This window comes from Sceloporus undulatus, chromosome 4 (assembly GCF_019175285.1).
Source record: "Sceloporus undulatus isolate JIND9_A2432 ecotype Alabama chromosome 4, SceUnd_v1.1, whole genome shotgun sequence".
Classification (NCBI taxonomy): domain Eukaryota; kingdom Metazoa; phylum Chordata; class Lepidosauria; order Squamata; family Phrynosomatidae; genus Sceloporus; species Sceloporus undulatus.
The window spans coordinates 163,072,239-163,097,036 of record NC_056525.1 but is presented as its reverse complement, the minus strand read 5'-3'; the positions used below and the strand labels follow the sequence as shown (position 1 = coordinate 163,097,036).

Below are 24,798 nucleotides of genomic sequence, written 5' to 3'. Positions count from 1 at the left end.
CTAGAATTATACTTTATGAATAGCTTTAGTACAAAAAAAAATTACTAAGGATTCTGAATGGTGTAGTATGGGAGGAGATCAGTGGGGTGTGTGTGTGTGTGTGTGTGTGTGTGTGTGTGTGTGTGTGAGACGCCATGAGTTACCAGACCAAATGATGCCAAAATTAGTGATACCACTGCTTGGAATTGCACAACCGCACAAGAAATAGTTCAGGGACGTAGCCAGGATTTTTGGAAGGGGGGGGGAGGGTCCAGATTAAGTGCCACCATTATAATGGGGCTTGGGCGCGGCGGCGCAGCAGCACACACCATTCATTTTTCTAATGGAAAGGGGGGGTCTGGACCCCAAGAACTCCCTCCTTGGCTACGTCCCTGAATAGTTGGGCTTTCTCTTCCAGCATTCATCACTGCTGGCTATGCTAGCCAGGGCTGCTGGGGGTTGCAATCCAGGATGCAGCACTTCCTAACTCCCATCTATAGTTTAAATGAACATTAGAGTAGAACTATTCTATCACTACATGCATGTGTAAAATGACTATTCTTGTGACTGATAAAATGGATGTACTTGAAGACTGCTCTGACAATAAAGCACAAGGAATAGCAACTTAGTTACTGCTGTCACTCCCAATTACACTGTATATTGACTGAGATTTAAGAAAAGGACATCTGATGCTGAGAATCCATCCCCTCTTTTATTCTCTTTCTTTCTAGCATGATGCCTCTGGGGTTAAGTGAGCTTGGATCACCAAAGGTTGCTGTGATGGTTTATTTCAACTTCATCAGCAATGCTTGTTCAAAATAGGAAGACAAGGTCACAGTGTGTTGTAGCAAGGCGATGCCCTGGAAAACTTGGCAGCTGTTTCCCAATAACTGGTATGGGCAGTTTCTGGCTATATGTTGATGTGAAAAGACACTATGCTCCTTGAAAGTTGTGCGCTTTTGGAATGCTCTCATTTTGTCAGCATAGAGAAGATCTATGTAGAATTTACTTTTAAAAACATTTTATATGTAGATTTCTATTACTTTTTTTTTAAAAAAAGTTTAGTCTATGATCTGTCACTGAGGATGGAGAGAGAGGCCTGCCTTTAGAATGGGGGATCCAAACTCCCAGGCTTCCCAGAATAAGTTCCATGGCTTTTGCCTCTTTGGCATGGAACTTTTAATGTTGAAAGATCAAAAATGGAGGTATCCTATATGACATGGATAATCAGGAGATGTTTTGAATCTATAGGATCTAAAGACTTCTCAAACTCAACACAGACGGACAGACAGACAGACAGACAGACAGATACACACACACACAGAGAGAGAGAGAGAGAGAGAGAGAGAGAGAGAGAGAGAAAGAGATCCACAAGGATCTCATTTCACTCCGACCCATAATGAGTGCCACTGGATCCCCCACATATGACTTGACCACACAATTACAAACCCATGTAGTGCAAATCCCCCACTACATCAAGGACTCAGCTCACTTCATAGGAAAAATCAACCACCTCCAACTTAAACCCGGAGACATACTAATCAGCTCTGATGTGGTCTCCCTATTTACCAAAGTCTCCATAATGGACACCATGGCACTCATCCGCCAATTTTTTCTGGAAGACATCACATCCCTGTTCGAACATTGCCTCACCACAAGCTATTTCCAGTGGGACAATGGATTCTACGAGCAGAGAGATGGGGTAGCAATGGGAAGCCCTCTGAGCCCTGTGATAGCAAACTTTTACATGGAACACTTTGAAAAGCAAGCCCAGGAAACAACACTAAAAAAGCCCACATCATGGTTCTGATATGTGGATGACAATTTCATCATTTGGAGCCATGGAGAAGAAGATCTGGCTGTGTTTCAGAACCATCTGAACAACATCCACCCTAACATCCAATTCACAATGGCAAAAGAAAAGGATGTCCTAGTCATCCACAAACAAAACCAATGGTTGGGCCACACAGTATACAGAAAACCTACACATATGGACAGACACCTGCACAAGAACTCCATCACCCAGGACAAAAAATAAGTACACTCAAAACACTGGTAGACAGGGCAAAACGGATCTGTGAACCCAACTTCTTGGAAGATGAATTGAAGCACCTAGATCGGGCTCTACAAGCTAATGGTTACTCTAGCTCAGACATCAGAAGGGCTGCCAGACCCAGAAAAACCCAGAGGAGTGAAGACAAGCAACGGGAAGGTTTTTTAACTATACATCAAAGGAGTCACAGACAGAATAGGGAAAATGGTGAGGAAACACAGCCATGTGTTTTTGATCTCAGAGTGATCTACTTGTGCCAATGGTAGTAGTGTCAGGTGTCACAGCAGAGCATGTATATAGATAGCATCACTACAGAGCATGGAGGTAAAAGGGTTGAATCCGAGGCAGCTCCAGGGCCAGAATACTCCAGGAGCAGCCTGGATATTCTGGCTGGTGTAGATGAAACTTTTGTCAGGTTTCTCTCAGCTTACTGAAGGCATAGAACTACGGTTGACAAAAGATAGAGATGCTGTACCATTTGAAGGATCACCTCTTTTCACACAGTCCTATCTCGTGGTTATTCCACATTGTGCAAATGTATCTGGCCATTGTAGTATTTCTTGCTGCAGTCTTTGAGCTTTTATTAAACATCCGAACAATGTTTCTGATGTCCTGGCCTATTTCCTGGCAATTTCTGGCACCTGCTGCAATATTTTATTCCCACTTTTTCATTCTGACACATATAGTATGTTCCCTTCTCTCTCTTCCTCTCCCTCTCTAACAGTGATATAGTGTATATCTATGTTAGTAAAACTGCACTTCTGCACTATAAGTAAGAAAATACATCCTTTAAACCACAGGACCACCTGCGCAAACCATAGCCCTTAAAAAAGGCATTGGAAGAGCCCTAGTGCAGATCCAAGAAATGAATGGAATGAATTGGACATAGAGGTGAGAACACGAGGCAAATCCCAAGAAACTGTATCACATGAATTTGCTGTACTTTAGGCCAATCGGGAGGAATATTTAGTTCTGAGTTCTTCAACAGAAGCCCTGTTTTGAATGCCTTTGCCTGCTGGATGGTGAATGCAGGGGCATTTCTGACTTGTTTTCATCAGAGAGATCCATTTTTTTTTTACTTTGATGTTTTTACAGTGCCATGCAAAGACCCTTTTATTTTACATATCATGTTGCCATGACATGTGCTCTTTTTCAAGCTCTTTTTAAAAAAGCCCCTGTATTGTTTGATGAAAGCCATGCTTTTAGTCTCTGCTTTTAAAACCTGTTTTAATGGTGTGGCCGCATTTTTTTAAATTTTCCTTGTTTTCACATTTCATCTTTGTAATAATTTGTTTTCTCTCCTGAGAGCCATCATTGTAAAACAGGAGTGGACAAAATGGTTTTACAAAAGCTTAAACCTGAAACCAGAAATCATTTCCAACTGCAAAAGACCTTGGGTGAGTTTAGGGTGGAGTAGGGGTTTACATAGCTACACTTATATAAAGATTCTGTCTGCTTGGCTACTGTCCGTTCCTACCAAAAAGAACCCATACAACACATGGAGCTTCTGTGCAAAATGAAGGGCCAGCTCTACCATTAGGCAGAGAAATAGTGAAGATGGGCTATAGCCACAAATTTCAATCTATTAGCAGAGATATGAATGATAATATTGGTTTCTTGGCACAATCTATACATTAATATTTGGGTCGTCACTACTGCTCATGAGCTAAATAATTTGCCTTAGACAAACAAACTCCTCAGAAGAGTTTCCTATTCTTGACCCTCTTTAGCAATGTTTTCATACTTTTTCTTGAGCATTGCCTCAGGTATTACTTAAGCATTGCTTAAGTATTCCTTCAGTACAGTTTTGATACTGCTTTAACTACTGACTTTCTTAAACATTGTTTTAAATATTGCTTTCACGCCTCAGAACTATAGACCAGCTGGTTGACATACTGTATCATCTTACACCTGAGTCTGAGTCACAATTTCCATCTTTCCGCATCCTATCATACTCTGACCTCACCCCCAAGACCTTCTAACTGTAATAGACTTGTGGCTTCAGGTCTAATTCAATCTGAAGAAGCAGACTAATATGAATGAAAAAATATTAATATGAATGAAACAAATCAATTAGTCTCAAAGGTGTTCTGGATTCCTTCTTCCCTCCTTTTTCCTTTAGACAATAAGGCAACCAACTCAGGTATCAGATTCAGGGGTGGGAACAGTAGTGGGAGTCCACCAATAATTTCCTATAAACTTCCCTTGTTTTGGAGGACAGACTTGTGTGTGTTACACAGCATGCCCCACACCCCCAGCCTAAACTCTAGTCTGCTGCTCTTCTCTGCTCAAGTGCAATGGGGATTCTGCATATAGAACAGAGAAATGTGACACTTTGTCTTTTGTCTCAGGCAGCAAACATTCTTGGGCAGCCATGACAAAATGGGGTTATGCATGTAAGGGCATCCCTCTTGTTTTCAATATAACTAGCCTGGATGAGATCCATGCAACTATGCATCAGTCAAATGGATATAACGTCACACATAAATTGATACATATCGTAGCAATCATTTCAGTGGATTTCCATGTATATGGCTTATAGGAAGGAATGTTAGGCCTTAAGTAGTTTTTATTCAGGAGCATCATTGGTCTGATTCAGTCCCACAAACCTTGATATAAACTCTCTGGTTCTCTTACATTCTCATTGTTATCTCAAACATGGGAACATATATTTATCTCTACAGAAATGTTTGAAAATGTCATATACGTCCCATGCCCAGTTTTTCTGTGGTTCCTTGTGGCCTCTTGATACAATATTCTTCTAGCTTTATCTTAAAAACAAACAAACAAACAAAAACCTCCCTGTCACCTCTGTGAGAAATGTCCGTCCATATGAAGTCACTTATGTTTTAATTAAATTAAGAAGAAAAGAGCTAAGAAAAGAAAGAAAAAGAAACATTTGACATATTAAGAAAATACATTTCTATATATACTAGGGTGTCTCTCGCTCTGTGTAAGCTTGGGTTATAAGATGAGCAAAATCGTACCTCTCCAGTCATCCACCCAGTCCAGTTTTAAACTTGACCTTTAAAGCATTTTGAGCAGAATCCCATTCACAGAAGATGCCCCTAGCATGACACCAAGGGCTTGGCTTTGCATAACATTGGCATAATTCTTCAAAATAAAAGAACCTGTCACTGGGAAATACGTATACAGGCACAAATTCTGTATAACTGTTCAAAGTGTAAAATAATATGTCATTTCATTGCTGCCTTTAAGAAGCAGGTGTCACTTGGCATTACTTGCAACAGCAATCTTGTGACGTAGTGTTAAACCAGAGCTGCTGAAGTTGAACTCATTGCAGAAGACATTAGTTAGCAAAACAAATGGGTGTCCACTCCAATTACCTTGATTGTCCCTTAGAGTAAAATTGGGGTTGTTAGCTGCCTCAGGAGCCAAGCTATAGTAGAAGTGTTGTCCCTCCTGTGGGTCATCCTGGTCTACTGCACTCACTGTCTGAATAAGCTGTAGAATAGAAGAGCAAAACAAAGAGATTGATGACAGCTCCAGTGGAGGGAGAAAATAGCTTTCAAGGATTACATTGAAAAGAAAGCAAGCCTAGCATTTGAACAGAAGCATCTTGCAGAGGGAGCAGAGGACCATGGAGGCAATCAGAATGCTGTGCGGAATCAGTAGATAGTCAAACAAGGTAGGTAAACCTAATCTGCCCCAAACATAAGAAGGACAAGTTCACCGAATGACACATTCAGATGGACTATACATACTTCAGCAGTGTGACACTGCAGAACATCCTGAGTTCATTTACTTCCCTCTCCTAAGAGTTCATGGTCTGAAATGCTTTGGATTTTTCAGATAATAAATAAACCATTTTTGAGCATCCTGAGATGTATTTTTGTAGATTTTATTTCGTGTTCTCCAGGTTTTGCTTTTCTTGTTTCCCCTGGCAGAAAAGCCAGAGGGCTGGAGAAAACAGCAATAAAAAAGTCAAGTCTGTACCAACCCAGTGACACAGCCACAATCCTGTTACATAGGGGCTGTGCAGTCAGCCCCAAAGGGGCGGTCTCCAGCCACCCCTTTTACAGCCAGATTGGGGCTGCGGCAACTGCATGCCGCAGCCCCGATCTGGCCTTTTCAGGATGCAAAAAGGAGCTGCAAAAAGGGTGCAAGAGCCACGGCGTCATGGCTTTATGGTGCTCCTTCGACAATGTGTTGCCCAAAAATGCCTCTGTGAGTGATGTATCAGTCATATATGACACTAGAGAAATTGTCTAGAATGTATAAAGACATTTCAAATGTTGGAAATGTGAGTAACATGAAGGGACATTTTGTCATACGTGGTGGACATGTGAAAAAGCTAAACAAATTGGGCTCAAAATCATACACTGATGCAGAAGATTTTAAAAACTCATATTCAATTAAAACCTGAATTGTTTGTTTTGGGACTCTTGCATCTACAGTTGGAGAAGACATAAAGAAGATTACTGCAACATATCACCACAGCAACAAGAATATTAGATGCACAAAGATGGAAGAATCCAATATTACCTATTATGAAAGAATGCATTGTGAAATTGACTGATTTAGATTAGAGAAAAGTTAATTATGACATTTCTTAAAGACTGAAAACACCTTAAAGACTTTTTACAAGAAAATTAAAATTATCTATGAACTATTGTTTTTTATTATTATAAAGAATAGACCATTGACAGATGAGAATTTGTTGTATGATAGGAAAAGTACATGAACAAGTTATATGTATAGATAACCACTGAAAAGAAGATCAGAAGTTATTCTTTTCTTTTGTCTCCTTTGGTTTCTTTTTCCCCCTTGTACTCATTTCTGTATTTATGTTTATTTATAATTTCTGTAGCTTTTGAATACTTTTAAAAATTTTCAATAAAGTATCTTTTTAAAAATTAAATCCAGTAATGTAGGCAGTTGTTAAATCAAGGGTGGGCAACTGCGGAGAGGGCAGGCATCAATTTGCATCTTTGTACCTCCTTGGAAGTATACACCAGTGCTCCCAACATGATTGGAAGTGACATCACATCCTTTTTAATTTCAAAACTAGCTGATTTGGGGCCAATTTCCCCACTTTTTTCAAGGTGTATGGGTATGTTTGGGTATGCAAATCACTGTAGTTTACAGTAGCTTAGATTTATTCTGAGCTGGTGGGGTGGAGTGGGGTTGCATTTGTTAATAATTAAGGAGTTCCTTTTAAGAAAAGAAAGTAGAGCTATCCTTTCTATGGGAGCCACCCAGATGGGATCTAAAGTGACCTCACTAGTATTGCATCAGATGGAATCCAGAAGTGTAACTCTGCTTTTTTAAAATAACACTGAATTTATTTGCCTCTCCTTGGAGACTGGTGTAATGAATCCTAAAATATTTTAGTCCAGTCTCTTTGTTAGCTAAGGCCATTAAGTGGGGTATCTGCATATCTGGTAATGCCAGTCTTATCCACCCAGTTTTTTCTTGGCTTCTTACCTGTCCAGCTTTTGCATTTTCACACACAAAGGCCTCATAAAACCTGGGAAATTCTGGAGCATTGTCATTCACATCCAGGACTTTTATTGTGACTGAAACACTGCCAACCTGTGAAGGATTGTCTGTAAGAAGGTAGAACAAATTGAAATCAGAGGAGTTTTATGGTGGCATAAATTAATCCTGGGACTGTCAATTACATTAGAGATTTTGAAGGGAGAACACACTGCCCAAGAAGAGCATGTGGGCAGGCAGCAGGTAAAGACATACTGGTGGAGCTCTTGAGGCCCTGATTTAGTTACCTATATGTCACTGGAAACCTGCCAGCCTATTTTATAAGATGCCTGTTACATTTACCTCTGCAATTTTAGATTAGAGTAGTCAGAAATCTTTATTATTATTTTTTACTTAATCATGGCTGGTCATGTTGCTCTCCTGAAAGTACAGGATTACAATTCCAATTAGCACTATACAGAATAGCCAATGTTGAGGTTCCACAGAACCTGAAGTGCAATAAAATCTGGAACCACACACTATCCTCTCCTGAATTCAAAGATATAGTTGTACTAGTCTGTAGAATCAGTATGTAGAGAGATCTTTAAGCATCTTTGAGACTCACTGAAAGAAAAAAGTTGGCAGCATGAGCTTTTGTAGACTTCAGTCTACTTACTCAGATGTATTTAATGGAGTGGAAACCAGGGACAGACATATAGGGCCCGAACAGACAGGCCAAAATAAAGCTGCTTCGGAGGTCACTTTGGAGGTATGCTGTTTAAATGACACACACATTTTAAGAGGCCAGAAGCTGTGCCAAAGCTGCGCTCCAGTCCTTAGGACAATCTCATATAGCAATGGCATATATATGTCTGTCCCTGGTTTCCACTCCACTAAATGCATCGGAGAAAGTAGACTGAAGTCTACGAAAGCTCATGCTGCCATCTTCTTTCTTTCAGTTATCCACTCCTGACTTAGACTGAAGAGCATTTGAGCACTGATAACATCCTCTAACACAATGATGTTGGCTTCATAATGATTAATTAGTTTTGTACCAAATACAGTATATGCAGATTGTAGAAACCTAACCCATCTCCAGAGATGCTCATTTCAGATAGCTGGCACACAAGTGTGACTGCACATAGAATTGCATGGGGTTTCCAGTGTCCATACACTCATTGGACATGCCAGTTTTACAAACCAGAAACTTTCTAAAACATGCAACAACTCTATGAGCAACCACCATGATGTGCATTATCACAGCATCTCAAAGATGGAACCCAGCAATTATAGAAAATTCATTGATCATGTAAATAGAGCACCAAGGTGCTGATTCACACAAAGGACTCCTCCACACAGTTCTTGTTGGGCCACATCACTTCAATAAGCCCTGTCTCTGACTATGGTGTTTATCAGACGAGCTCTTAAAGAGGTACTATTCCAGTGTGACTCCTCTAGCTGTCTCCTGTTGCATGCTGGGATTGGCAGTTTTAAGGAGGGGTATTTAGAATTCTCAGGCAGAGAAATTCAGCTCCTTAAAACTGCCAATCCCAGCATGCAACAGGAGGCTGCTAGAGGAGTCACACTGGAATAGTACCTCTTTAAGAGCATAGTGTGATAAACATCTATGTCAGCTTCTATAAATAGGCAATTTAAAAAGGTGTGAGAATGTGTATGCCTGAATCATCCTTGTTTGTTTCAATTTCAGACTGGAAACAATTTGTTTCATACACACAAAAAATCTCATGGTGTGTCACCATGGCATGACTTTCCACTTCATGACATCATATTCCATGATGAATTTGATTAGATGTTATGTGGAACCTGAAAACAATAAGTAACAGGTCTGCCATTTTTGTGGTGTCTGGTGTCTGAATAACAGTACTCTCTGTGTTTTAGTGAAACCATGTAATGGGGTGGAGATACTATTCCAAAATATTCAAAAATGGCTGAAAAACATGTTTTCTGACGGTTGAGAAACTCTGACAAGAAGAAATTTGAACTGATGATACTATTTGCAGTTCAGGCTTTATTCTGCTTATTCTGCTGGTTGTTTTGTGAAGCACTTTCTGTGTGCAAAATAATATTTCTGTGCAGAAACAACTGTTTCCTGTGCAAAAATGCGCAAAGTTTGCACAAAATGTCCTTAATTTCAGCATGTTCTGCATAGGAAATAACTTTTTTTCTGCACAGGAAGTGCTGTTTCTAGCACAGAAAATGATTGTTTTGGTACAAAACAACCACATGTGAATTTTGCACATAATAGGTTCTGAATTGTGAAAAACTGTGTGGGTTCTTTTAAATACGTTCTCACAGCAGGAAGAAAAGTACTAAAATGACTGATTGCTTCTTTTGAGAAGAAAATTAGTGAAAAATTACATCCCTACTATGTGATGCAATGCTATCATAATATCAGGATTGTTTGGGCTAGAGAAACTCAGGGCATGATGGTGTTGTATCATGGAGTTACAGGGAAGAGGATGAGAATTCCATATTAAACAAGTTTTGTTTTGATGATCCTTTCCTTTTACCAGAACACTAATGCCATGCACAGTATCTCATAGACTGAATCGTTGACCCGAATGGGCAGAAGGTTATACTCAAAAGTGCCATAGTAATTCTAAAGTAGCATTAACCCCAAACTAAGTTCTGGTACAGCGTATTTGAAAAACTGGCAAGCAGCTTTTTCTGCCCTGAACAAGTTTTATTACAAAATCTTTTCTACAGGGCAGTATAAAAAGAAACATTCCACAGGGTAGTATAAAAAGTAAGCAGATGGTAATGACAGTCACTCACTACTGACTCAAGGAAGGTTTGAACCAGTGACCTAGAAGTGAAGGGCTCTCAGCTCATTAGCAATTCCCTGAGCTATCCAATCCTCCCTGATAATGCTGCTCTCTACTCTGATAAGCCCTGCAATATTCAGAGCATCTGTTTTTGCTTCTAATATTCCTGATGTGTGTGCATGTGTGTTTGTGCGTGCCTGTGCTAGCTCTTATCTAAACTAAATTTTTTTTAAAAAAAAACAGAAGGAATTGAAACAACAATTTTCTTGAATATTAATGATTTAAGTAAACAAATGCTTCCCTTTTTATCAGAAGAATACCCCCACAGAGCATAAAAATTAAATGCAAGTTTTATTCTCTCAATCAGACACATAATGTGACTTCCACTGAAGTGCATATAAATATGCATTTCATATGGCTGATGTAGCCTTAATACTGTCCTCCTCCTAGCAATAGTTAAAGGACTGATAGCCTGGCAGGGATTGCTGGGTTTAAATACTGGTGGAATGGAAACTCTGGCCAGATTCTGCAGCCCCCTGAAATTGCTATCTTGAGTATTAGAGGACCCAGTTGAACTGAATGAGGAGAAGGTGGGGGTTCAGGGGATGATGGAAAGTCACCCCAAATAGTTTGGAAGCATCTTAATTGAATAGAGCTCTTCTGTCCATGGAAGACATGGAATGCATCCAAATTGCAGAAATAATCTGGTTCACCGCTGCTTTAACTGCCATGGCTCAATGCTATAGAATTCTGGGAATTCCACAGCACTGAGCCATAGCAATTAGAGTGGTGTCAAACTGGATTGTGTCTGCAGTGCAGATAAATAATAATAATAAATAAAGTTTTTATTTTTTTTTTTCCCGCTCCTTCCCAAGATCAGGGCGGCTCACAACATATATTAAAACAAAAATAGTTACAATACAATAGAACAGCAACACAAACTAAATACAAAAATAATAGCTAAAAGCCCCAATAGCCAACCTCTTGGCCACGGAAGAGGAGGGAGGCCCACAGGATTTTTATTCGGGGAATGTTGTTGGAACAGAAAGGTTTTAAATCCTTTCTGTAATTGGGCCAGGGAGGTTGATGAGCGGGAGCTCGTGGGCAGCATGTTCCAAAGGGCGGGGCGGGGCTGGAGAATGTCTCTTCATGGTGGAGGAAAGCCTCGAGCCCCAGGCACCTTCAGTAATTGCTGCCCAGATGTTCTGGGTGCGGCGAAATTACGGGGAGAGGCGGTCCTTCAGGGATCCTGGGCCCAAGCCATTTAGGGCTTTATAGGTGATCACCAACGCCTTATTGAGCTCGGAAGCGGATGGGCAGCCAATGGAGATCTTTCAGCACAGGTGTTAATGGCTGGCCCTGAAACGCCAGTGACCAGCCTGCTGCCATGTTCTGCTCCATTTGAAGCTTCCGGTTTGGTATAAGGGTTGCCCCATGTCGAGATACATTGCAGAAATCCAGTCTCGAGGTTACCAAGCATGTACAACAGTTTCTAGGTCCCTATGGGCCAGGTATGGACGCAGCTGGCGAATAAGCCGAAGCTGATAACAGGTGCTCTTGACCGTCGCATTCACCTGACAGTCAGGTGAAGGGACGAGTCAAGAAGCACCCCCAGACTGCGTACGGAGTCCTTCACAGGAGCGTGACCCCATCGACAGGTGGAACCACCCTCATCTGGACCCAGGGGAACCTATCACAAGTACCTCCTTTTTTCTCTGGATTCAGCTTGAGTCGGTTTTTCCTCATCCAGGCCATTACTGACTCCAGACAGGCCCTCGAGAGGAGAGACGCCATCCTCAGTCACTGCATCAGTCGGAGACTAGAGAAATAATTGTGGTGTCATCAGCGTACTGATAACCCCGCGCCCCATGTGCTCCGGATGATCTCTCCCAGCGGTTTCATGTAATGTTAAATAGCATGGGAGACAGAATGGCTCCTTGGGGACCCCAGTTTAAGGGGCCTCTCATCGGAGCACACGTCTCCCCAGCTGCACCATCTGGGACCTCCCAGAGAGGTAGGACCGGAACCACTGGAGCGCAGTGCCCCGATCCCACCTCTGCAGGCGCCCCAGAAGGATACCTGGTCTATGGTATCGAAAGCCGCTGAGATGTCCAAGAGCACCACAGGGACACGCTTCCCCTTCGGTTTGCCCAGACGGAGATCATCGACCAAGGCGACCATGGCCGTCTCAACCCCGTGACCCGCCCGGAGCCAGTTTGAAATGGGTCCAGATAATCAGTTTCATCCAAGACCGTCTGAAGCTGGATCGCAACCGCCCTCTCGATCACCTTACCCAAGAATGGCAGCCAGCGAAACTGCCGATAATATTGTGTACAGGGGTCGAGGGAGGGCTTTTTAATATAGGTTTTACAATGGCCAATTTTAATTCTGATGGAAATTGCCCTTCCCTCAAAGATGTGTTAATGATCCGGCGTAAAATAAAGTTACCCGTCCCCCTGGGCCGCTAGCCCAAGGGACAGGGACGAGAGAGCGGTTGTCTTCCGAACACTTCCGACGATCTTGTCCACGTCCTCGGTACTCACCGACTCAAACCGATCAGTTTAATAGAATCCACTGAGGCTCTTGATACCTCTCTCTAGGTTCTGCTTGAATGTCAGCATTAAGACCTTCGCTTATGCGAGAGGTTTTATAGCAAAAAAGTCATTAAATTGGTACAGCAGCCTTAGAAGGTTCAAGGATCTGGTTCAGGGCGGGAGGAGCTGAGTTAGCTCCCTGACCACCCTGAACAACTCTGCTGGACGTGACTCTTGCGGACGCAATACGAGCACCATAGAACGAATTCTTTGCTGCTTGTTATTGCCTCTCCGTAGTCCTTTAACAGTTGTCTAGGAGAGCTTGTCGTCTAAGCAAAGGTGTTTCCGCCAACGGTCTATAGCCGTCGCAGTTCCCGCTTCTTGCCCGGAGATTTCCGTTTACCAGGGCTTTACACCATTGGAAGCAGGCCTGGAGGGCCTTGGGAGCGATGCTGTTATAGCCTAGAGAGACCGGTATTCCAGATACCGGTGAGGCATCAAAGAATCGCCGTCACTTCCAACCAGTTGCCCCTCTAAAGCTTCTTGGAACCTTTTAGGTTCCATCCAGCTTCGAGGGTGGACCATCCTAAAGGTCCACCACCCACCACGGGGGGATCTGTGGTAGAGACCTTGATTTTCACCTCTACCAGGAAATGGTCCGTCCATGACAAAGGGGGAAACATTAACTATTTCCGCCCACGGATTTTCCATCCGAACAGAAGACCAAATGCGAGAGTAGTATTACCCGCACAATGCGTAGGACCCTGTATCAGCTGGGGGCGGCCATGGCCGTCATGGTATCCATGAATTTCCCGAGCCGCACCGGATGGAACATAGCTGGTCTGAGGGAGATATTGAAGTCGCCCCGGACAAGTAGCCTGGGCGTCCAATATCAGTTCAGCGACCAGCTGTGTCAGCTCGTTAAGGGAGTCGCCTAATGCACGGGGTGGCCGATACACCGCAGAATCCCTAGACTGTCCCTAGCCTTTAGGGTCAGGTAATAACATATAGGACGTCGTCGGATGGGTTCTGGTGAGGGGAATGGGTTCCTATGTATCAAGGCCACACCCCCCCCGCCCACCTAACCTGCGCTGGTCCTTCACCAAGAACCGGCAGGCAGGCCTGAGCCACAAGCGTCCCTTCAGGCCAAGCCAGGTCGGTAATGCAAGCCAGATCACACTTTTGATCCCCAACATGTCGTGGAGGATGTGGGTCTTGTTGTTTATTGATCTGGCATTGCACAGGAGCAGCGACAGGGTTTGTGGCACGGTTGAGCGAACCTCAGGTCCCTAGGTGGGAGGGGACAGGAAGGGAGAAGATATGATGCCATATCGACTTCCCTGGAAGCAAGTCCTCCCCATACCGCCATACCTCCCCCTGCCCACACTACTCGATAGGACTCGCTCGATGATGTTATCCCTCCCTCCCCCCATGCACCCCCAATCCACAACCTCCCCCCCCATACGCCATTAAGACAGATGCCACCAGGACTCGTCTCGGCTAACCCAAAGCTCCCTACCGATAAAAGCTCCAGTCCGTGGCGGCACTCCCGGGCGGTGCCAGATGCGCACCTCGACACCCCGGGAGGAGGCGCCGGAAAGGCAGCTCTGGCGGCGACGGTGGTCCGCGAGGAGGCAAAGGGGCATGTCAGGGAGGGTCGGTGCCGCTTTATACCGCCGCTCTCACCTGCGGCTCCTCCTGGCTCCCCCCATGTCCATAACAGGCCCCGGCGCGCACTCTGCCGCAAAGCCAAGGCCAAGAGTCCCAAAGAGTCCCGCTTCGGGCTCCTCAGTCGTGGGCGGCATTCCCGGGGCGGTGCGCCATGTGCACCTCCGACACCCGGGAGGAGGCCGCCCGGAAAAGGCGCAGCTCTGGCGGCGACGGTGGTCCGGCGAGGAGGCAAGGGGGCATGTCAGGGGGGTCCGGTTGCCTGGCTTTTACCCGCCGTTACCTGGGGCCCTCCTGGTTCCCCCCAGGTGTCCTTAAAAGCCCGCGCGCACTCTGGCGCCCAAGCCACGGTGTCCCAAAAGAGTCCGCTGCGGTGCTCCTCAGTCTGGGCGCCTCCCGGGCGGTGCATCAATGCGCACTCCGCCACCCGGGGGAGCCTCCGGCAAAGGCGCAGCTCTGGGCGACGGTGGTCGGCGAGGGCAAAGGGGGCGTGTCAGGAGGGTCCGGTTCGGCTTATACCCCGCAGCCATTTTTCTTAAAGCAGTTTAGAGAGGAGGTGAATTTTTTTCTCAAAAAGGAGAGGGAAGGGAAGGTTGGCATTCATAATATGCAATCTGCTCTCAGTCCTTATGCTATTAGTGGTCTAGGCTATGCACAATAACTGAATGGAGAGAGGATCTGAGGACTCTGTAATCACACCTTTTTTTTGTGTGTATTATGAATCTGGTTTCCCTACTAAAGGTTAAAAAATCTAATAATTAAAGATAGGCTGGTATCCTGTTGGTTACTCCAAACTACAGAGACCCATTCAATCATTTGTCGAATGTTAGTCCACATGTAGGTAATTTCAAAGATTCAGAGGGTCTATTCTAGTCATGACTAACCACAGGATCTGGACCATAATTTGAAATACCAGGAATACTGGTTAAATGGGATAGAACAACAACATAAATAGACATCAGAAAGCATCTAGCTGGAAGATTGTGGAAATACTGTGTTTAATTGGGGCTTTATCAGTGTTGCGATTTCCTTTCACAGAAGAGTAGATACAGGACAAGGGGAGAGAGAACACCTCTGTTGTGGTCCCTTGACCGCCCCCCATCCCAAATCCTGCTCCTCAGGGCTGCAAATCCTCCAGAGCTGAATTCAGGCAGGGATAGAACTGAAAATCCCAGTGCTACTGCCAATATTATACAGTACTGGGTTTTGGCTAACATACTGAAACAGCTCTTGAATTCTATGTTAGAAACCATAAAATATAATTAAAAGGCGAATTTGGGTGGGAAGCAATGATACATCAGGGCCAGCTGATACATCTGAAACTATCTTTCACACTGGCGTGCCATCCTTCATATTATCCATGATTGTTGTTCGCCTTACTCAGCTGTGGGCCAACACAGTGATATGTGCCATGAAATATCTTCCCATCCGAGGTCTTGCTGTCATCAGAGCCCCTGTTGCAATGTCAACCTAAAAGAAGCGCCCAGGATCGCTGCTTCGATCAATGGAATCTGCAAAGTACACATTCACAGCATTATTTTCAGGAGGTTGCACTGTTAAAATAGGGTTTAGTTCATCTTTGTTAGAATACATTTTTAATCTCTGGTTTTTTATAGTTCAGATACTACTATAAAATGTGGTTTGGTGGACTGGATCCCAATATCTTTTATTGTCGTTGTTCTTTTGTTGTTCTGTGTCTTTGAAGTTGTTTTCAATTTATGGGTGAGCCTAAGGTGACCTATCATGGGGGTTTCTTAGCAAAAAGATGTTAAGAGGATTGATCTCTGCCTTCCTATGAGTCTTAGAAGTATGGCTTGCCAGGGGTCACCATGACTGAGTGAGGATCAACACCCTGGTCTCCAGAATCATAGTCCAGCGCTCAAAACCATTACACACACTGGCTCTCTAAATGGTCTTTTAACCTTGGCTAAATAACAGGAATGGGAGCAAACAATTTGTGATAATTTTCAATTCTATTTATTTATTTTTCTGGGCACTGAACTTGCATAATGCTGTGTTGCATTTATGCTTGGAAACATTCTCAGAGTTGTATCTTATCTCCAAATACCGGAAAGTAAAAGAATTGGGAAAATAAACAGTTATAGAAACTATATAGATACATGCAATGTGCAACTCTTCATACAACGTGAAACTCTAAAATGAATATTATATACTTTTCAAACAACACCGAGTGTGACACGTGGCAACAGTATTATGAGAAAGATTACATAGGCTAGGAAAGGCTGCAGCAGTTTCCTTTGCATGACCCTACTGGGAAGGCAAGAGACTCAGTGGCCTCCTCGCCTCTCCCTTGGCCTCTGAGCTAACTAAAAGCAAACTACCTTTGCACTTTGAACTCAGTTTGAACAATGAAGAAGCTGAGACAAAGGGGGAAGTGGAAAACAGAGAGAAATGGGACATTTTAAAAGCAGCTGGATAATGAGATGAAAGGGATTAATTGAGACTGTCCTGGGCAAATCAGGTTAGTTGAAGAGCATGTCATTAGGATACTATCCAGACAAGGAAAGAAATTCATGAAAACAGGAAGCATACCTCTACAAAGATGCACTGGAAAGCTGAAATCCAAGACTAATTTAGAATCTTAGAATGACTGAGTGAAGATATCTTGTCTGACCTCTCCCAGAGCTACAATGTAGCTTCTTAGTATGCATTAATGAGGGAGGTTTGTCGCTTTCCAAGTAAGCCCCACTGAATATGATGGGGCTTTCAAAAGACGAACATTCACAGGGTCATTCTGAAGTGTATAATTAATTTATGGAACTGGGTCATGGCTCTGTCTTAGATGGCATTTGAAATAATGGATGATAGTGAAGAGAGAACCTCAAATTTATGTCTCTGATTACCACCCCTGTAATTGGGAATGGATCTCATCCTGATAGCCTCTTTGTGAGCATCTGGAAATTGAAGGCTAGTCTTGATTCCACAGATGAGACAAGACAATTCATTGTTATCTTCATTTTTGCTGAGATGAGGTCCAGGGGATGGGGGAAGGAGGTGGTACAAATGATCAGGGCCTTGAATCCAGATGAAACAGGACCTGACTATGTTGCATACACGTTTGTCTTTCTTGATAGCATCGCCTGCATGTTATCGTTTTGCACTATTCCAAGCAAGAGAAACATATTGCCAGCAAAACACTCTTTCCTCTGTGCACATCCAGAAACTTTCATATAAGACTTAAATGTCTTCGCTCTAGGCCTACTGCTGTCTATGAACCTAGGGTTGCCATCCTGGGGACCTCCCAAAAGGGGAAATGTAGGACATGGTTTAAAAATGTAGGACTTTTTTTGTTTGTTTCCTGGCCAGGAAATTAAAAAAAAAGTCCTACATTTTTAAACCTTGTCCTAGCCTCGCTGGGGTCTGGAAGACAGTGTCTCCAAGCAGCAAGGCCTTGGAGGACTCCGCGATTGCGGAGCCCCAGCCAGGGCCTCTTGGGGGGGGAATCCGGGGAATCCCCGCCTCCCCGCGGCCCCGCGCCACCTTCCCCGCCTCCTCTCCTCCTCCCTGCCGGAGGAGAGTGCTGCCTCCTTCCACCTTCGCCTCCTCCGTGCGGCCTGGGGGAGAGGGGGTGGAGGAGGAGGGTTGTGCGGGGTGGGGAGGCACCGCCTCCAGCTTTGCCTCCTGTCCCCAGGCAGGCCTGCCTGCCCTCTCTTCCTCCCGCCTCCCGAGGTGGAGGAGAGGCAGCGAGGCCTGCCAGGGGGCAGCCGCCAGGCTGCAACCGGGGGGCTCCCGGTTTTTTGGGGCTGCACCCGTGCCGGGGGGGCCCCGGGCCCCAAAATCGGGAAGTTCCCGTTGCAGCCGGGTTATGGCAAGCCTAATTGAACCCCTCCACGATTAGTTAGTTTTAACTATCACTAATGAAAGTAGGCCTTGTTGCTGTGGTGGGAGAATAGGTGATTGAGTATGGAACCTATTCTGAAAGGTTTGGGGGCATTGCACCATCTGAAATTAACATTCATGCTTCATCCTGCTCCTACTGCCAATGTAGTCAGGAAAACTCTAATGATCTGAATGATTCAGTGTTGAGGAGGGCTATTCCTGGCATTCATATGCCCTTATTTAAGAAACAGAGCAGCTGTTAATTTGATTGAGTCACATCACACTCAATACAGCATTCCAGTAATCCTAGGATAAACTTTGAAGATGTCAAAAGTTGCAAAATTTGGCAAAGAATCAGGTACAAAAGAAATTAGAGTGGAAATAAACAGCTTGGCCTAGCATTCTGCTCAAGAAACTAGCCTGTCTGGATAGCTCAGAATTACCAGAATTATGGCACCGAATTAAGTGAATTTGTGTTGCTTACTACATTCATGGGCCTTTACAACACTTATATTTATAGCACTATTGATTTCACTTTACAAACCACCATGATTCTGTGCTATTAATTTGGGATTTGCAGTTGAGGGAGCCCAATTTTGAGTTCTCAGTCAGAGAGTTCTAGTACCTCACCAAGTTCTCAGTCAGAGAATTCTCACCAAAACTAAAATATTACTGTTTGTTTTGGGGAATTTAACTCCACTCCCGCATGTGTTAGCGCTAGGTAACTGTAGAATTGCCATTAATCTTATTAAAAGCATAAAGGGGTCATTCCACATCCAGATCTCGACTCAGGATGCATCTGCATTGGAGAATTAATGCGTTTGACACCACTTAACTGTTATTGCTTAATGCTATGGGATTTGCAGTTAGCCTTCTCTGTCAGAAAGCTCTGGTGCCACAGCAAACTACAAATTCCAGGATTCCATACCATTGCCCTGCCATTGGCAAGGTGAATCACACTACTTCAGTAGCAGGTTTTCAGTGTCACAAAAGCACTGCAATGTAGTATTTTCTGCTTCGTGTGCTCCAACGACTTGTCTGACTTTGTGTACGATATACTTTGACTTGAGGGAGGGGAATGCCATTTGCTGGTAACAAAACATCATAGACTGTCCTTGCAAAGAAGCTATTATTACTCCAATTTAACCTATGATCATAATTACAGAGTTCTATATTATACAGTCCTACCTTTTGTTGATAACTAAAATAATGTTGAAAAACATTCTGAGCACCTAGATGGTCTTTTACATTGGTATAGCTGAGAGGAAGCTTCCAAATTTCAGTTCCAATTAGGAATCAGGCATATATTGTTGATTTTTTCTTTGAAAGACTGGTAAATCTTGTGACTACAGCACAAATGAAAGCAAGGATATTGTTTTAACTTGAATGCGGGTCTTCTGATCTCACATCATTTGTTGAATGTTGTCTCAAGGCTGCAATCCTATACCTACATCCTGAAGGTTGGAAAGTATGCTAGTGCTGAACAGAGATGGAAGATGAAGTCCAGACCACACTGTATGTTAACTATGCAATGTGCAGCTGAGCCTTCTCTTGTGTACAATAAAACTCAGAGCATTTCACTTACCATTTAGGTGGTAGAGAGCAAGTGGTTGTAAGTGTTGGACTAGACCCTGGGAGACCATGTTTCGATCCTCGTTTGGCCATGGAAATTTATGGGCAATGTTGGCAAAGTCACAGCAAATGTCTTAGCCTCAGAGAAAGGCAAAGGCAAAACCCACTCTCCAAGAAAAACTCCATGAGAGGGTCATGTAAGTCAAAAATGACTCAGAGGTCACAACTTCGATAACAAATCCCCGGGTTAGCATGTCTGTGCCTTTTCAATACTTCTAGGGATGAAACAGAAGGCATCCATTCACTAATGTGGGTGATTATAATCAGAATTACTGAGAAACATATGTGATAGTGATTTAGAAACAGTGAGGCGGAGCTATAAACAATGTCATCTTTACTACCGCGCTAAGAAAGAAATAACCGACCAAGATGTCTCTTGGTCACGGCATTGTAAAGATGACTGGCAGGGAAGAAAAATAGTTTATTTTCACAAGAAATAATATAAGAAAGCATATTGTTGTCTCTGCTTTCTCCTTTTTAAAATAAAGATGTTTCCTAATGCATTAAATTAGTAGAAATCTCCATAAAAGCTTTTGAAGATGGCAATAATGATCTTCTTGGAAAGGCCTATTAAATTTCTCCTTGAACAGTTTACAGCTAACTTGTATCTGAAACTAACTATGGCTTTGTGATTAGCAGTGCTGCATAATCACCGTTCATAGAGCACAGGTAGGGCCTTTTGTCTTGGTATTTTCTGCATTGTTTGCCTATATTAATAACTGGTTTTCAATGTACTTGAGTCTTTTGAACTTTTGTAATCTCCATTCTGAATTAATCAGGCCAGGCATTCAGGCAATCAGCATCTCCCAGTGCGGACAATCCAGAGGTCAAGAAAGCTGGGAATAAGAGATTGAAAAGTTTCCAGTGTGTTCAAAAGCATTGCACATGGGCCTCAAGATGTAGCCCAACACCTTTGCTCCCCTACTGAACAAAGGAGTTTATCACACAGGGGAAATCCCATTGCAAACATGGGGTTTTAAAAGCTGGAAAAAACTGCAAAAGTGGGTGATTTTCACACACATTGTTGTTGAAGTGGTGTAACCTGAACAGAAAGTAGACAAAGCACTCTTTTTTACTTTTGGGATTTTCTGAAAGTAAAAGAAGCAGCTTTTGTCTACTTTCTGTGTACTACGTTCCCACCCGGCTTAACCACTTTAACAACAACGTCATGTGAAAATTAACCTGCTTTTTCCGGCCCCCCCCCCCCCCGATTAAACCCTTGTTTTTGCCTGGGATTTGCCCCATCTGATAAACTCCATACAAAAATTATGCAATGGCACATTCACTTTATGTGCTTCTAAGTAAGTTTACAATGTGCAACTACTTAAAAGGATGCCAGCTGAGAATAATAAGATCAACATGGATTTCCTATCTGTGGGAATTTGGTTCTGAGAGCCCTTGTGGATGGGAAAAAACCAAATGTTCATGCTACATATTATTCATGGTATTGATGTGAGTGTGCTGCATCAGTGCAATCCATGTGCACATACTGCCATTGAATAATATGGGCATGGTGATTCATGGGTGGTAAATCTGAGATATGCTAGTCCACTGATGTGGCGGTCCCCCTGTATGAAAATGGAAAACCAATAGAGGGTAAAGTTTACATTACTGAAGCTAAAGATTTCCCCACCACTGGCAAGAGCCACATATTTCTGGAGTAATTTAACAGGAGCCCCAGCTGGCTTTAAAGTGGTACATCTCATTTCTCTCTGTCTCTTTCCCCCATGTCTCTTTCATGCTCCTTCTTTTTTTCTCCCCATTTCGTTTCCCCCATCTCCCTGTTCTTTCCCACCCCAGCAGGATCTCTGAGTCTGTGCCAGAGGCCTCAACAGATGACTGTAGAAAGCTTTGAAATGAAATGAGGGCTCCCGCAGGTGCACAATTGCTGACCTTTGCTTTAGTAGGACGAACCAAAAGTCACAGGTGTGATCAGGCTTTTGATTTCCCTAGAACTCTACTTCAGGCTGGATGTTGAACTAAGCATCTGATAGAGTGTGCATATTTCTGACTGTGACACTTTAACATAATGTTCTTCTAGTGTAGTGGCGAGGATATTTTTGAACATGGTAAATCTCAGGTTCAATTCCTGGTATCTTCAGTAGAGCTGGGAAGGAACGCTTTTGAAATGCTGCAGAGTGCCTTTAAATCAATGTAAACCATGGGATTACAAGGCTCTCATGTGTCTCATCGCTGATTGGACTAGATGGGTTGATAGGAATTGGAATCCAACAACTGGAGAACTACCATTTCCCCTCTCATCTTGCTGCCAGAGACAGCTGCCTCACTTGGTTTCATGATAGGGTTTTGCCTACACGGAGAACCAGTATTGATATTCTCCACTCTGATTTAAATGGTAGGTAGATGGAAATTTTACTATGGAAACTGTTCCAGAGTAATAAAACACAGTGTATCTAGTTTGGGGGACAACGTTTGCAAGACTTCTGCTTCCACCCCAGTGCCCCCAAACACCACAGATATTCATACTGCAATTTAGCAAAAAACACACTGCCAACTAGTGCCGGTACGCCGGGAAAGATTAATAATATAGCAGCTTTACATGGCAACAAAAAATTTTAATTTCAATGTTTGCTGGTTTGGTGCTGAAACTCAATGCCCAAATGCTGTTTAAAGCAAGCAAGCAAGGAAGGAAGCATGTTTTAAGTTTAAAGGCTCCCCATGATTGTTACCAAATTGGCATTTCAGATTTCTGATGTTCCAGTAAGTCACAAATGTGGCTTAACGCACATGTGGTCTATATAAGGTTACCAGTTTTCAAATAGTGATAAGAGACACAACAACAAAAGTGCTGGTACAATAGTGTGCCTGTCCAATGCCAAAAAGTTAACGCAGGGCGGAAACCAAATAGCTTATAGGGGTGGCTTACCCGTTGAGCATTTGATTGGGGCTGTGGATCACCGCACACTGTGGTCCTAATCTTGGCTTTTTTTTGGAAAAAAGAAGCAGCAAAATGCTGCTCTTTTTTTGCACTGGGGAAAAGGGCACCTTTCTGCAATGGCGATGGTTTTCAGTGCTCCTGTGGCATGCTGCTGGTTGGCAGACATGTGATGCCAACGTTGGGGCCGCATTGGGCTAATTGCAATTCTGAGGGACACGCCCCCACACCTTTCCTGAAGCCGTCTGAAGTGCAGTTGTTGTCACCCCTTATGACACATTTTTCTTGTAAAAATTACGTTGTCCACTTATAATTAACATGATTAATGACATGATGCACATTTATGAAAATCCATCCTAGGAGGTATTAAACTCACAAATCAGGCGTAATATTATTGAAACAGAATCGTTTAATCATTTAAAATGTTTGTTAACGTGTAAGTTTCAAGGGACTTGATCTCATTGTTGGATCAAGCTAAAGCAAAGGTCCTCAATCGCGTTTCCTAAAAATTCATCCTGGAATGTTTCATAAAAACAAAGGTACTGAGATCCAACAACATTACATTAAAATCTAGACTCAGAGTTTATATCCAATTTGAACGTCAAAGGGCTTACACAGGTGAATGCAGGGCCCAATAGTTATGCTTTTCCTTGTAAAAAAAAGGTTTTTGGACCCCAGGTAATTGGTGTTCACCTGTTCTGCAACTTTTGGAGCGCTATAATAGCCTGTTTTGAGTTGGAGATGACGAGTAAACACAAAATGAACCATGCCATTGTTGATGATTTCTCAGCATGGCAGGAGGTTGGATAATGAACTTTGGATCCCTTCCTCTCGGGATTTCTAACAGGATTCTATAGATTTCCATGATGGCATTATAAAGATTAAAATCCCTATTTGCTCATGTAAGTTTGTCAATGTGGTTGTCAATGAGCGAACTGCAGCCATATGGCTAAATCTACTCCACAGCGCTATTGTTAGGGATAAAAGCAGTCACCAAAGCAAAATTGTACCCTCCCCAAATCAATCATTTTGATTGCATGCTGGATGGCGTAGAAAAAGCACCCCCAGTTTAGGCATAGGAAAATAGATGAAGGTAAATGTATTGGTGGTGCATACTTGATTGCTTTTCAATAAGGCTAGTTTTTCTTAAAGGGCCCACACATCCAAATGAGGCTTGTTTGTCTGCTATGCAGGCTCATAAAATTCTATTGTTCCAGCCAAATAGGCAACGACTTAAATTAAGGGAACACTTGGACGTGTAAAGCAGTGGGTTCCAACTTGTGGGTCAGGAACCCTTTGGGGGGCGGTATACCCTTTCAATGGGGGTCGCCTAAGACCATGGGAAACACTTATTTAATTACAAATTATGAGTAGGAACGAAAATAATTTCATGGTTTTGGCTGTCACGCAAAACATGAGGAATGTATTAAAGGGTTCCTTGGCATTAGAAGGTTGGGGAACCACTGCTATAACGTTTATGGTTTCAGGCTCTTTTTTCCCCTCTCAAATAAGTGGGCATCCCTTATTAAGAAGAGATACTGGCAATTGTTTAGATCCATGGCGCATGTTGTCTAGCCTGTTCTAATCTTTATTTATTTATATAACCTGATTTATTTTAGGTCTGGGCATTGTGAACCTGTTTTCCTTATCCCAAAACAACAGGAAGAAGCTAGGAGTTCAACACAGTGGATATTAGAGTGACGAATAAAAACCTGATTGATAGCGTGTTGGTCAACATCAGGGTCCTTGGCATATATCATTGTATGGTGGTTCCCAATGGTCCACCATCTTCAGGTACCTCCACCCAATTAAAAAAGCTAGGCTCAAACACTGGGGGCTCTTCCACTCCTCACAGTGATATGCACAGTGCAGTGTCCGGAACGGGCCTAGGCTCAAGAAGAAACGCATTCAGGGAGGCTTAGCGCCCCTCTACTTTTCAAGCGTGTTGTTTTCTTGCTCTCAAAGCTCAGT

General features: G+C 43.2%; 1 protein-coding gene across 1 annotated transcript in view; it reads right to left on the bottom strand.

The window, feature by feature from the left end:
- CDH20 (cadherin 20) overlaps positions 1 to 24,798 on the bottom strand; it is a 239,241-nt gene that overhangs the window by 12,850 nt on the left and 201,593 nt on the right. The window contains 4 exon segments of the mRNA XM_042465402.1: positions 5,380 to 5,497; positions 7,481 to 7,602; positions 10,115 to 10,120; positions 15,845 to 15,970. Coding sequence (XP_042321336.1) covers positions 5,380 to 5,497; positions 7,481 to 7,602; positions 10,115 to 10,120; positions 15,845 to 15,970 — 372 coding nt within the window.